Raw genomic sequence first — 12,060 nt, forward strand, 5'->3', positions numbered from 1 at the left:
GATTTAATAGGGCTGGGCTAAGATTTTTGGAGCCCATTTAAGAAAAGGGTTTTTTAGCCCGGCCTGAATAAGCCTGCTGATTTGTGGGGCTTGAGAAATATAGGTAGGGCCGGCCCGTGGGCCAAATAAAAATAATTTTAAAATTAAAGAGAGTCCAAACTCAAAATCTATTTAATATTTAACTAATTGAAACCGCATATAAATTGCAGATGAAAATAAAGATGTTAAGACAACCTTGCCACAAACTGATTCAGATATGCTTGATGAAGATGATCATGATGTGTTGGATATGCCATAGATTTCATGATGTGTTAGATATGCCATAAGTTTCATGATTTTTTTTAAGGAGTTTATTTTTTAACTTTTTTATCGTTGGAATATTGTCACATTTTTTTGTGTTTTTAAATGTGACAAAACAATTATGTTAATATTTTTATTTTAGATATTTTATACTTTTATTTGAAAAACCTTAATAAATATTATAAAGATAATTTTATTTGTGGATTTGATTAACAAGTAGTAACATTAACACCATGTAATATTGTTTTGTCTATATTTATGATAATATTTTTAAATTATAATTTATAATTTATTTTAATAATTATAAAAATATATAATTTTAAAAAAGTAGGGCTGGCCCGGCAAGCCTGTAGCCCACGTACTTGTGGGTTGGGCCGATCGTTTTCTGGCCCACACCAAAAATGGGCTAGCCCGGCCTGACCCGTAAAATGTCAAAGCCTGTATGGGTTAGCCCGGATGGGGTGGGCTAGCCCATATTGACAGCTCTACAAGCGAGTCTTCAGAGAATAAAAGAAATCATATTAAATCGCGCTTTCTAAGAATGCATAACTTCAAATTTAATCACACCCCAATACAAGCGAGTCGAAAAAATTGCAAAAAAAAACAAAAAAAAAACAATTTTGTACTATTTCATAACCTCAAGGGGCAAAATTGTCTTTTAACCCAACTTCATATACATAGTGAAGAAATACTGGATTACTGGAATCTCAATTCTTGTTTTCAGTGAGAGGAAAAAACAAATATACATGAAGATGATCATACCTGTACAAGAGCAAAAGAATCCAAAAAAGATTCAAAAAGGTTCAATCTTTTTTTGGGGTTGTCTCAAATTGTGTAAAGTTTTCAATTTGGGGTTTTCTAAAGGGAGGAAATCAAAACTTAAAGCACACAAGATGAAGAAAATGGTGATGAAGAAGGAACTCTATGTCATAACCCCTATATCAGGTTTTTTTATTTTTGTTTTTAGCTTGTTTATGCAATTGAATGATTGTTTTGGTACTTTTACTAATTGGGTATCTTTGAAAATGCTCAAATTTTACTTTATTTGTTTGTTTGTTTATGAATAGAAATCTTTGTGATGGATCATGTTACCTTTGAGTTTAATTTGGTTAACTTTGTGGAGTTAAATTTGTTCAATTCTATGTGAGTTGAAGTGGAGTCAGGATTTTCGTAAAGAATCTTTACACATGAAGAAGCCAAGAGGAGATAAGAGGAAGTTGCTCGAATGATAAACACTCATCACTCTCAACCCTAAGGTTGTGAGTTCGAGTCGCGAAGGGAGCTAAAAAGTGTGGGAGCTCTTAGGAGGGGTAAAAAAAGAAAGAAAAAGAAGAAGAAGCCAAGAGGATGCAACATCTATTATATATGTACATTAAATCTTGATCTTGTATATATCAACTATAATTTTCTAGCGAATGGGGTTCGTCTTGCGTCCCCTAGCTCTGCCCTTGTATGTTTGTGAATGTTTCAGATGAACACCTCGAGTTCCTCTAGTTCCGCCTCCTGTTTGTGAGTGTATCGTGGTGCTTTTATTATGGTATTGTTGTAAAACTGTTCATTTTGTTATTGTCTTTGGTCTGTGATTTTTGCTATCTATTGTTTGGTTATGGGTAAGTAGGAATCTTGGAGATCATTAAAATGGTTTTGGTGATAGCTGGAATAAGTTCAGACTGATCATTCTTCTTGATTTTAGTTAATGTTTCAAAGAAAAATATACTAGGCGATTTCTTTTCATCTGTCCAAGTCTTGGTGAACAGAGTTAGCTGCTTATGGGAGATAGCAGGTACAATGGAATTAGTCGAGGTATGTAAATGTATAAATGGTTATCCGAGTTTTTTTCATCATATGAATATGAAGAATCAAGGGAGAACAAGAAAACGTTTGGGTTACATTAGATTGATTTGTGGCTTGTACATGTTGGAAGTTTCTTATATTGTTTTCTCCCTTTGTTAGTGCTAGTAAGAAGTTCAGATTCCAAAAGGGATTAGGGGCCCGACCCAGCAAACACGCCCACACTCCACAAAGAGGAAGTAGTAGTGTGCATTAGTTTGTCACGTAAATATGTATGCAAATCAACTCTTGAGCTATAACTTTAGTCAGATAAGATATTCCCTCTTAGGCTCAAACACAAACCACTAAGTTCTTGATTATGAGCAATAGTTGAACACTTAAAAGCTCCAGAGCAGCAGAGCCAATTGTACTACATCCCCAATTTCTTCCGTTTGCCATGGAAAAGTTTGTTATGTTGCAAAATATTAGGTGAAACTAGTTTTCTAGAATATGTTATGATATTGATGGACATTTGAATTAGTAGTGATTTTGAGAAGATAAAAGTGAGGAAAGACTCATTGAATTGGCGGTTAACAACGTCCAAGTGGACCGTAACAACTTGGTATTAGAGATAGGAGTTATGGGAGATCTAATCCAGCAACAATTGATACTATTGTTGACTTTGTTCCAAGAAGAATGCACAATTAATCTAGCAAGCCAAGAAGCCGTAAGTGCTCACTTGGATGCACTCAGGAAGGATTTAGCAAATTCAGGCAGATGTTGAAGCAATTGAAAATGGTAGTCATAATTGAGGTTGGAAGGCAAAGCAGTGGTTATGGCTGCAGGTTCGGGATCAGAAACTATTGGGAATTTCATGATTCCTAAATATACATAGTTGGATTTTTTCACGATTTCGTGGCCACAAGGACCCCCTGGGATGGCTAAACAGGTTCAAGCATTTCTTTCGACACTGGCAAGTACCAGAAGAAGAAAAAATTGGTCTTGCTTCCTTCATTTGAAGGAATTGCATCTGGTTTCTTCAATTAGAGAAAGATATGCCTCAATGTTCTTGGGATGAGTTCAAATGTCGATGCAACCTTCATTTTGGACCAGCAGTTAGAAGTCAAAAGTTGGGAGAAATGGCTACGCCAAATTGGATCTATGGCAGATTACGAAGAAAGGTTTGAGCAATTGGTTTCGCGGCTGGTACCCTTACACAAGTGCAAAAAAATGAACTTTACATTAGTAGTCTTGCTGATTACATAGCTATTGATGCAGAATTGCGTAATCCTCCAAATTTGGCCATGGTGATGAGTATTTCCAAACTTTATGAACACAAGGAACAACCCCTTTGTTCGCAATAGTTAGATGTCGGTCGATCAAAGACAACGGATTTCTCACCTCAACAACCCACTATATTTGTGTAGAAATTGACCAGATCTGAAATGGATGAAATACGGTTTAAGGGACTTTGTCTCAACTGTGACGAACTATTCCCTCGGGGCCAAGAGTGCAAGAAATTATTCTGGATTGATTTCATTGACGATGAGGAAGAATTTGCTGAAAAAGAAACCGCTGAGGGCATTCAGGCTTTAATAATGCATACAAAGATAAAAGAAAGGAAAATCCTGGTTGAGTTGGTGCTTAACATCATGCAAGGGGGTTCATAATATAAGAGTTTCAAGTAACATAAAATAAGTAAAGTTCTCCAATTGTTGAAATTCTTAAAACATATTAGTGATTCTCATGACTTTTCTAGTTATACCATAGAATTAAGGGTTGTTTGTTGCTTTGCAGCTGTCATAGATTCAGTTGTGAATCAAATGCAGGAAATTATCAAAGCTAGTAGAAGAAATAGAAGCTCCAAACTAAGATCCATAACTGATCAAGCAAGTAGCATCATAGGTGGAACTCCAATTACTGGTTGCAGAAGATCAATAGGTGGAACTCCAAATATTGCTTTCTGCTAAGCAAATACTCTTGAGACATAGAAGAGTTTTCAAAATTAGACATGCAGATTTATTCGTTGGTTGTGATCTTGATCTGATTTTGATGCCAATATGATATACCATAAGTATCCTGTTTCTAACTAGGATGACGTGATTTATTATCATTCCATAATCACGTACCTTCTTAAGATGTGCCAATAGTTTTGTATAATCTCCATTAGTAACTGAAATGTCTGTTAATTACTACCATTTAATTTCCGTATCATTTTGGTATCCCAAAACTCGTCCTAAATCAAATAGTATCTACTCCTTTCCCAAAAAAGATGCTTATCAAAAAGTTGCCACTCAAGACATGCCTTTTTTAATTTATAAATTATGTTAAATATTAAGTTGTCGTGGAAGAATCCACTAAGCTGGTGGCTTTTGATACCTCTTCCATATAAACATAAATTTACCTTGTGTCTAATCATATGTTATGTTTATGATAAGTTGAATGATATTCATGTGTTTACCTTTGGGCTTAGCTCATGTAAGTTAATACACCTCGCTCTTCGGCTTCATAGTATTTTCCGCAAGTATTTTAGCGGTACAGTCTTTTTTCCTTTTTTTTTTTGATAACTGAGAAATCCGTCTGTGACCCGCCCTTTGAACCAATCACAACCTTCTAAACTCGATGGATAATGGGCCCGCCCCTCTACCCTTCTCCACTTAAATACCGGGATTCGCTTTGCATGGTGTGGGGATTGAACCTGCGACTTAAGCCACAAATCCTCCACCTTTTGCCACTTGAGCTATGCCTTGGGGACTTTGGCGGTACAATCTTGAAGAGTGTACTTCTCCTTTCCTGGTGTTTTGAAGGGATCCATAAGAAGATAATTTTGATTACCCCTTTTTTTTAAAAATAAATAAATTATGGATGTGCCTTTGTGGAAATGTTGGCCAGTCAAAAACTCCCATGTTCAAAAGATGTAGATTGCGGAAATATTAATATTGAGATGAATGTGTGGACATACTAGAAGCGATAGGATAAAAAATGAGGAGGAATGAGGATTTCCGAGACAAGGTGGGAGATGCCTCCATTGTGGACAAGACGAGGAAAGCAAGACTAAGATGGTTTGGGCATGTGATGAGGAGAAGCGCAGAGGCCCCAGTGAGGAGGTGTGAGAGGTTGGATGTAGTGGGTAAGAGGAGAGGTAGTGATAGGCTGAAGAACTATTGGGAAGAGAGGTGATTGGATAGGATATGACACAACTCCAACTTATCGAGGACATGACCCAAGATAGGAGGGTGTGGAGGTCACGGATTAGGATAGAAGGATAGAGGGTAGTGGCGTGTCATTTGTTGTAGTAATTGCCTTATTTTTTTAGTGTATTGCTTTTGATTTCCTTTATCATATGTGTTTTTTGTGCTTCAGTTATCGCACTATGTTGTTGTTGTTGTTGTTCTTTTGACTACCTGATATGTTTTCTTCACTATTATTTTTCTTCCTTTTATACCTACTTTGATTTGTTGTTCTCAAGTCGAGGGTCTCCCGAAAATAGCCTCGAGATAGAGGAAAGGTCTATGTACACTCTACCCTCCTAGACCCCACTTGTGCGATTTCACTAGTAATGTTGTTGTATATACATAAAAACCTACTTTTACGGAGAGACCACGGGTTCACATGCTCCATATTTTAGCCTATATATTCGCCCCTACCTGTAACCTAAGTTGCTCGCACTCTCCAAAAATGAGGCCGTACTTGTGTCGGATCCTTCAAAAATACACTATTTTTGGAGGATCCGACACACACCCGTCGACATTTTGGAAGAGTCCGAGCAACATAGCCTGTAACCCATTCGAAACCCATAATCTTCCTTCACTTTCCTTACAGATCCTCTATGCATTTTGCTATCAAAGAGGAATCTTAGATTTATTTCCACATTTTCCCCAAATTCTAAAAGAATTCAAAATGGAGTCCATGGCGTTCTTCCTCTGATCTGGAGTTCCTGCTATTTGACAGTTCTCGGAGCTGTTTTCCCTCTGATCTGTCGTTCCCCGTGCGTTCAACCTCTGATCTGTCGTTTCTCGTGTGTTCTCCCTCTGATCTGTTGTTCCCCGTGCGTTCTCCCTCTGATCTGTCGTTCTCCGTGCGTTCTCCCTCTGATTGGTCGCTTCCCGTGCGTTCTCCCTTTGATATGTCGTTCCCCGTGTGTTCTCCCTCTGATATGTCGTTCCCCGTGTGTTCTCCCTCTGATCTTTCATTCCTTGATCTGGAGTTCCTGTATTTGACTGTTCACGGAGCCGTTCTCCCTCTGATCTGTCGTTCCCCGTGTGTTCTCCTTCTGATCTGCCGTTCCTCGTGCGTTCTCCCTCCGATATGTCGTTCCCCATGCGTTCTCCCTCTGATATGTCATTCCCCGTGTGTTCTCCCTTTGATCTGTCATTTCCCATGCGTTCTCCATTTGATATGTCATTCCCCGTGCATTCTCCCTCTGATCTGTCATTCCGTCTATTTGACAGTCCACAGAGACTTTATCCCTCTGATCTGTCATTCCTTCTATTTGACAGTTCACAGAGGCAGGAAGAATGTGGCTCAACAGCTTAATCAAGTGTAGAAGCTACTTGAGTGCGCTCTCCCTCTGATCTGTCATTCCTACTATTTGACAGTCCATGGAGGCATTCTCCCTCTGATCTGTCATTCCTTCTATTTTCCAGTTCACGGAGGCGGGAAGAACGCCGTGGCTCAACTGCTGAATCAATGGTTATACCAGGGCCCTGTTTGGTTTGGATAATTATACCTGGTTTGCTGAATCAACTATTTTCTTTAATCTGAATCCGGCTATTGTGGAAAAAACAGCTTTTTGGGTAATTTGATCCAAGCAGTTTAGTGTTTACTGCTTAAGTTGAAAATGTCCTGCAGCAGCTCATTAATGTGGTTTTAGTTTCGATCCTTTTTTGTCATGGAACAAGTGAGTGTACATTCACTATCATGTTTGGTAATTGGCAAACTATGCGATCTTACTTTCTATTTTTGGACTTCACCTTCAAAATTTTGCTGAATTTAGCAGGGTTACAGAACAAACATTTTCATTTCCTGTTTATTTTCACTTTAATATGATACGTATCATTAATTCGTTTGTGTTAAATATGCATTAATGAAAGGTTTTTGGCAGGTTGAATCCGGACTATATTTCTCAGCCAAGGTTTTAACAACTTTTGATAAGGAAGATCATCTGCAGCGATCATCTTTGTCATCTCTATCATTAAGTTTTATTCCCAGTCAAGAAGATTTGATAACGCTTCTCCGAAATTGTTCTTTTGTTTCTGTTAGAGAATCAACGGGAACAGGAATCTTTTCAAAGTCCTACTTCTATATCCTTTTCATCCCTCAATTCAGGATTGATGCCTAAAAGAAGCAGAAATGGTTATATTCTTTTCCTTCCTTTTTTTATCATCCCAATTACTGTTGTTTTCTCTTTTCTTTTACATTTACTTATATAGACTGATTATTTGGTTCAGTTGTGGAGCCACGGCATTCTTCCCGCCTCCGTGAACTGGAAAATAGAAGGAATGACAGATCAGAGGGAGAATGCCTCCGTGAACTGTCAAATAGAAGGAATGACAGATCAGAGGGAGAATGCCTCCGTGAACTGTCAAATAGAAGGAATGACAGATCAGAGGGAGAATGCCTCCGTGAACTGTCAAATAGAAGGAATGACAGATCAGAGGGAGAGCGCACTCAAGTAGCTTCTACACTTGATTCAGCTGTTGAGCCACATCGTTCTTCCCGCCTCTGTGAACTGTCAAATAGAAGGAATGACAGATCAGAGGGAGAAAGTCTCTGTGGACTGTCAAATAGACGGAAGGACAGATCAGAGGGAGAACGCACGGGGAATGACATATCAAATGGAGAATGCATGGGAAACGACAGATCAAAAGGAGAACGCACGGGGAATGACATATCAGAGGGAGAACGCATGGGGAACGACAGATCGGAGGGAGAACGCACGGGGAACGGCAGATCAGAAGGAGAACGTACGGGGAACGACAGATCAGAGGGAGAACGGCTCCGTGAACTGTCAAATAGCAGGAACTCCAGATCAAGGAACGAAAGATCAGAGGGAGAACACACGGGGAATGACATATCAGAGGGAGAACACGCGGGGAACGACATATCAGAGGGAGAACACATGGGGAACGACCAATCAGAGGGAGAACGCACGGGGAACGACAGATCAGAGGGAGAGCGGCTCCGTGAACTGTCAAATAGCAGGAACTCCAGATCAGAGGGAAAACGCCTCCGTGGACTGCCAAAAAGAAGGAACTCCAGATCAGAGGGAGAACGCCTCCGAAGGAACTCCAGATCAGAGGGAAAGTTAAACTCGATTAACTTTGACTGTTACCTGGAGTAAGTTTGTGATTTTGTGTACTAAATTATGCTATTTGGGTATATGTTTTCCAGTTTCTGTTTTGAACATATCTTTTTGGGATAATGTAGGAATATATGGAGGAAACTACCAGAGGATAAGAAAAATTTGTTTGCATGCCTCGACTCCATGTGGTTTTCCTCATACAGAAACAAACAGTATGAGTCTAAGGTGTTGAGATGGATTAAGAACAAAGACATATTCTCGAAAAAATATGTTTTTGTTCCCATCGTTCTCTGGTATGTGTTTCTGATTTGTTATCTGGCTTTGCCAAAGTTACATATCATTTGCGGTTGTGCTTTGTTGACTGAGATGTCATTCATCAGGGGTCATTGGTGTCTTTTGATCTTTTGCCATCTCGGTGAAAGTCTGGAGTCAGAATCAACAACTCCCTGTATGTTGTTGCTGGATTCGTTGCAGATAGCAGACTCCTCGCGATTTGCACCTGAGATAAGAAAGTATTTTCCTCGACCAACATCCTACCTTATGATTTTGGTTTTGCTAGTTATTTTGCTGTTTATGCTTTGTTTTGTTCGATTTGTAGATTTGTTTCCAGCATATTCAACAATGAAGAGAGGCCAGAGAGCAAGCGGCTGATTAAGAAAATCCCACTATTGGTTCCTCAGGTCACAATACTTTTCACTCTTGATTCTGATGTTACTTACTATGTGTGTTTGAACACATTATGCAATTATCGACTTGATGTAACATTCAATACGATGGTCTCTCATTTAGAACGACTTGAACGTTTCAGGTACCGCAACAGAGAAATGCTACCGACTGTGGTATATTTGTTTTGTACTACATTAGCCGTTTCCTAGAGAATGCTCCAGAAACTTTTAGCATTTCAGAAGGCTACCCTTACTTTGTGAGTACTTTGTCAAACTATTTAGATAATCAAATAAATAGAAGTGTTCTCTCACACACTTAACATGGTATCCGAGCAGACAAAGGTCCTGAATTTGAGTCTCATCGCCACCCAAAAAGTATTTCTACGTGCTTGTCTCTTGAAAAAATAATCAAGCCAGCACATGAGGGGGGCGCGTTGAAGACACAATTGAATAAATAAAAGTGTCCCCTCTCTTAACAGTTTAAACTTTTAGACGATATGGTCGTGCTCTTCAACAATCTTCATATCAAGAAATCCTCTAATCCTCATAATCTTTTCTGTTTTATAGATGAAGGAAGACTGGTTTACTCATGACCAGTTAGAAAGCTTTTGGCAAGACCTGCAGACTGTGAACAAGAACTCATCATCTGCTGATGGAAACTCCTCAGATTCAGATGATGTTATATGTTTAGACTAAGAGGGGCATTTATATTGTTTTTCTTACAAATATATGATACTACTCCAAGGGGAGCCTCGGAACAACGATGGGTTTCGTCGTTGTGTGACCTTATAGGTCCAAACTTGTTTGAGTGACCTATATGTCACAGATTTGAGCTGTGGAATCAGATCATGGTAGGCTGACAATGTTACACACCTTTAGATCTTTACCAATTCCTATATGAACTCGGGATGCTTCGTGCACCAGACTATTTATTTAAAATAACAGATACAATTGAAAGGACATGTAACTATGTCTCATTTGGATATTTAATTTTTTCCGACTATAGTTATGCCTCAATTCGAAACAAGTTAAACTTTGACTATATGAATCTTCATAGTTTACCCTCAACTAATATTATCAACATAATAAGTTACTTTCATTTAAGATAAGATTAGAACCATGTGTATCTAACTCACACATCACGCGTGCACGGTTCTAATTACCACTAGATCAAAGCTCTTGCAAGTATTTTGCAATCTTCTTCAATAAACATGGAAGCATGAATCAGTAATCATGGTGGGATCAATAGTGATCATATCAGAAGAAGAAATTAAGCCAACAGCAACAGATAGACTAAGAATACAACAACTACATTGTTTGTATGCTTTCTTGTAATACTACAACAGAAATTCAATCAACAGCAACAGAAATATCTAGGTATCACACATGCTATTTTTTATTGTGCTTGCAATCATCAGTAGACTAATTTGGAGTTTAAGCAAGAACCAGAGATCTGGTTCAGGCAAAGTTACCCTCCAGGCAATGAATTAGTATTAACATGAAGATTTCTCTAGTACTAGTCAATCATCAATCCAGACCAAACAGACAGAAGAAGAAATGGTAAAGAAGCCATAGAAAATAGATTGAGGGAACGAGTAAACCAAGCATTGTGGAAATTTGATGAGCATTGTCAAATTTGATGTTGTACTTCATGGTCATGTTGTGGTACATCACTCCCCAGTACTGATGCACTGTTTCACCACCATCAGAGCTCAAGTTGTTCTTCTTCGAATTCGATTCAGGCCCGTCGTCAAACAACTGGTAAATGTAAGCCTGAGCAGCACCTTCCTTCCTGAGTGGAGTTCCAAGACCAGATTTCAAATGTGAAATCAGTCCTTGTAAGTATTTCTCAGCGTACATCTGACTCTCCTCTGCATTCATGTGCTCATCATTACTTGGCCACCCTGTTTCCGTCAAAATCAGGGGAACATTCTCGTAGCCTGAAACCGCCATTGCAGCAATTACAGCATCAACCATCATATCAAACAGATTATGATACCGAACACCTGTAACAACATCATCACGGAAGTTAAATGGACCTTCCTGGAACAAAGCGAAACTAATCGGAATCTCTCCATGGAGTCGATACACATTGTACGGATACACATTCATTAACAGAGATGAATTCGTTTCCTCCAAAAACTCAAGTACTGGTCTGATAACAAGCGAGTTAACAGGCTCTTGGAACTCAGCTGAAGACGGAGGAAACGCCGTTGTAATCACGTTGATGAAGGAGAAAGTAGTAGAAACTGAAACAGTACGGATTCCCAAATCAATAAGCGCGTGGTGTAAGTTTTGCATAGCAGGGACTAAGGCAGTGGTAGGATCGGAAATTCCGGGACCGCCGGTGGAAGAGATAACGTCGGAACCAACTGAAATGAGTGAAATCCGAGCACGAGGATGAAACGGAAGTACATTGTTATAAACCCAAAGAGTAGCAGCTGAGCGATTGGCAGCGAAGGCTCCGACGAGGTAATTTGGGACGGTGAGTAGCAGGGAGATATTGGAGTAGGAAAATGCTCGGATTAAAGTTGGACTCGGATTAAGGAGGCGTACGGCGGGGATATTGAGAGATTGAAGTGCTGTAACGACATGCTCAGGCGGTGGAGAGTTGTCCACGGCGGCGGAGTAGGTGAAGCCGATGGTAGTAGTGCCGCCGGTGTCTGGCACGGCGGTGGAAGGGAGGATTCCGGTTAAGAGAGAGAGAATGAAGAGAGAGAAAAGCGCAGTTCTCGAGGGAAGCATCATGAAAATAACACTGCCTTGAACTAACTAACTAACTTCTTTTTTAGATTTTTCTATTCTTATATACGTCCGTCTTTAATTATTTTATTAAGGGAAAAGGCTCAAATATGCCATCGAACTTTCAGAAAAGGCTCATTTATGCCATCCGTTAAAAGTTTGGCTCATCTATGCCATTACCGTTTAAGAAAAGGTTCATTCATGCCATTATTTTTTAACGGTGGTTTTACAAAACCATTTTTTACACGTGGCCAATTATAATTCGGCCACGTCATTATT

At 39.2% G+C, this 12,060-nt stretch overlaps 4 protein-coding genes across 6 annotated transcripts in view; 2 read left to right on the forward strand and 2 right to left on the reverse strand.

Annotated features, from left to right (window-relative positions):
• LOC102596823 (zinc finger protein ZAT9-like) overlaps nt 1–298 on the forward strand; it is a 6,944-nt gene extending 6,646 nt beyond the window's left edge. The window contains exon 3 of the mRNA XM_015303438.1: nt 210–298. Coding sequence (XP_015158924.1) covers nt 210–298 — 89 coding nt within the window. The remainder of the gene's footprint in view (nt 1–209) is intronic.
• Nucleotides 299–1,015: 717 nt separating this feature from the next.
• On the forward strand, nt 1,016–10,029 carry LOC102593729 (ubiquitin-like-specific protease 1D). 3 transcript variants are annotated; one of them, XM_015303134.1, is made up of 9 exons: nt 1,016–1,245; nt 7,175–7,204; nt 7,333–7,425; nt 7,521–8,409; nt 8,500–8,667; nt 8,755–8,886; nt 8,973–9,054; nt 9,183–9,296; nt 9,607–10,029. In XM_015303134.1, exons 3-9 carry the CDS (start codon nt 7,404–7,406, stop codon nt 9,733–9,735), a joined length of 1,536 nt encoding a protein of 511 aa, XP_015158620.1. In that variant the 5' UTR covers nt 1,016–1,245; nt 7,175–7,204; nt 7,333–7,403; the 3' UTR covers nt 9,736–10,029. The 3 variants fall into 3 exon arrangements, with proteins under 3 accessions (XP_015158620.1, XP_006340363.2, XP_015158618.1); XM_006340301.2 differs by having other exon boundaries at nt 7,175–7,425; XM_015303132.1 differs by lacking the exon at nt 1,016–1,245 and adding an exon at nt 6,767–6,970 and having other exon boundaries at nt 7,175–7,425.
• A 484-nt stretch (nt 10,030–10,513) lies between these two features.
• The window catches only part of LOC107057965 (glucan endo-1,3-beta-glucosidase-like), a 2,522-nt gene continuing 975 nt past the window's right edge, over nt 10,514–12,060 (reverse strand). Inside the window, exon 2 of the mRNA XM_015303149.1 lies at nt 10,514–11,045. Coding sequence (XP_015158635.1) covers nt 10,567–11,019 — 453 coding nt within the window. The 5' untranslated portion in view covers nt 11,020–11,045 and the 3' untranslated portion in view covers nt 10,514–10,566. The remainder of the gene's footprint in view (nt 11,046–12,060) is intronic.
• LOC102594049 (glucan endo-1,3-beta-glucosidase 11-like) lies at nt 11,030–11,787 on the reverse strand. The gene is made up of 2 exons (XM_015303443.1): nt 11,138–11,787; nt 11,030–11,045 (listed from the first exon to the last, which is right to left on the reverse strand). The coding sequence occupies exons 1-2, from the start codon at nt 11,785–11,787 to the stop codon at nt 11,030–11,032; spliced, it is 666 nt and encodes a 221-aa protein (XP_015158929.1).

This window comes from Solanum tuberosum, unplaced genomic scaffold, assembly GCF_000226075.1.
Source record: "Solanum tuberosum cultivar DM 1-3 516 R44 unplaced genomic scaffold, SolTub_3.0 scf00017, whole genome shotgun sequence".
Lineage (NCBI taxonomy): Eukaryota > Viridiplantae > Streptophyta > Magnoliopsida > Solanales > Solanaceae > Solanum > Solanum tuberosum.

Excerpts from the sequence above, each read along its gene's own strand:
- LOC102593729 (XM_006340301.2), top strand. The coding sequence starts at position 7,404 with ATGCCTAAAAGAAGCAGAAATG. Across the intron at positions 7,426-7,520 it reads GCCTAAAAGAAGCAGAAATG|TTGTGGAGCCACGGCATTCT; the intron begins GTTATATTCTTT and ends TATTTGGTTCAG. Across the intron at positions 8,668-8,754 it reads TTTGTTCCCATCGTTCTCTG|GGGTCATTGGTGTCTTTTGA; the intron begins GTATGTGTTTCT and ends GTCATTCATCAG.
- LOC102594049 (XM_015303443.1), bottom strand. The coding sequence starts at position 11,787 with ATGATGCTTCCCTCGAGAACTGCGCTTTTCTCTCTCTTCATTCTCTCT.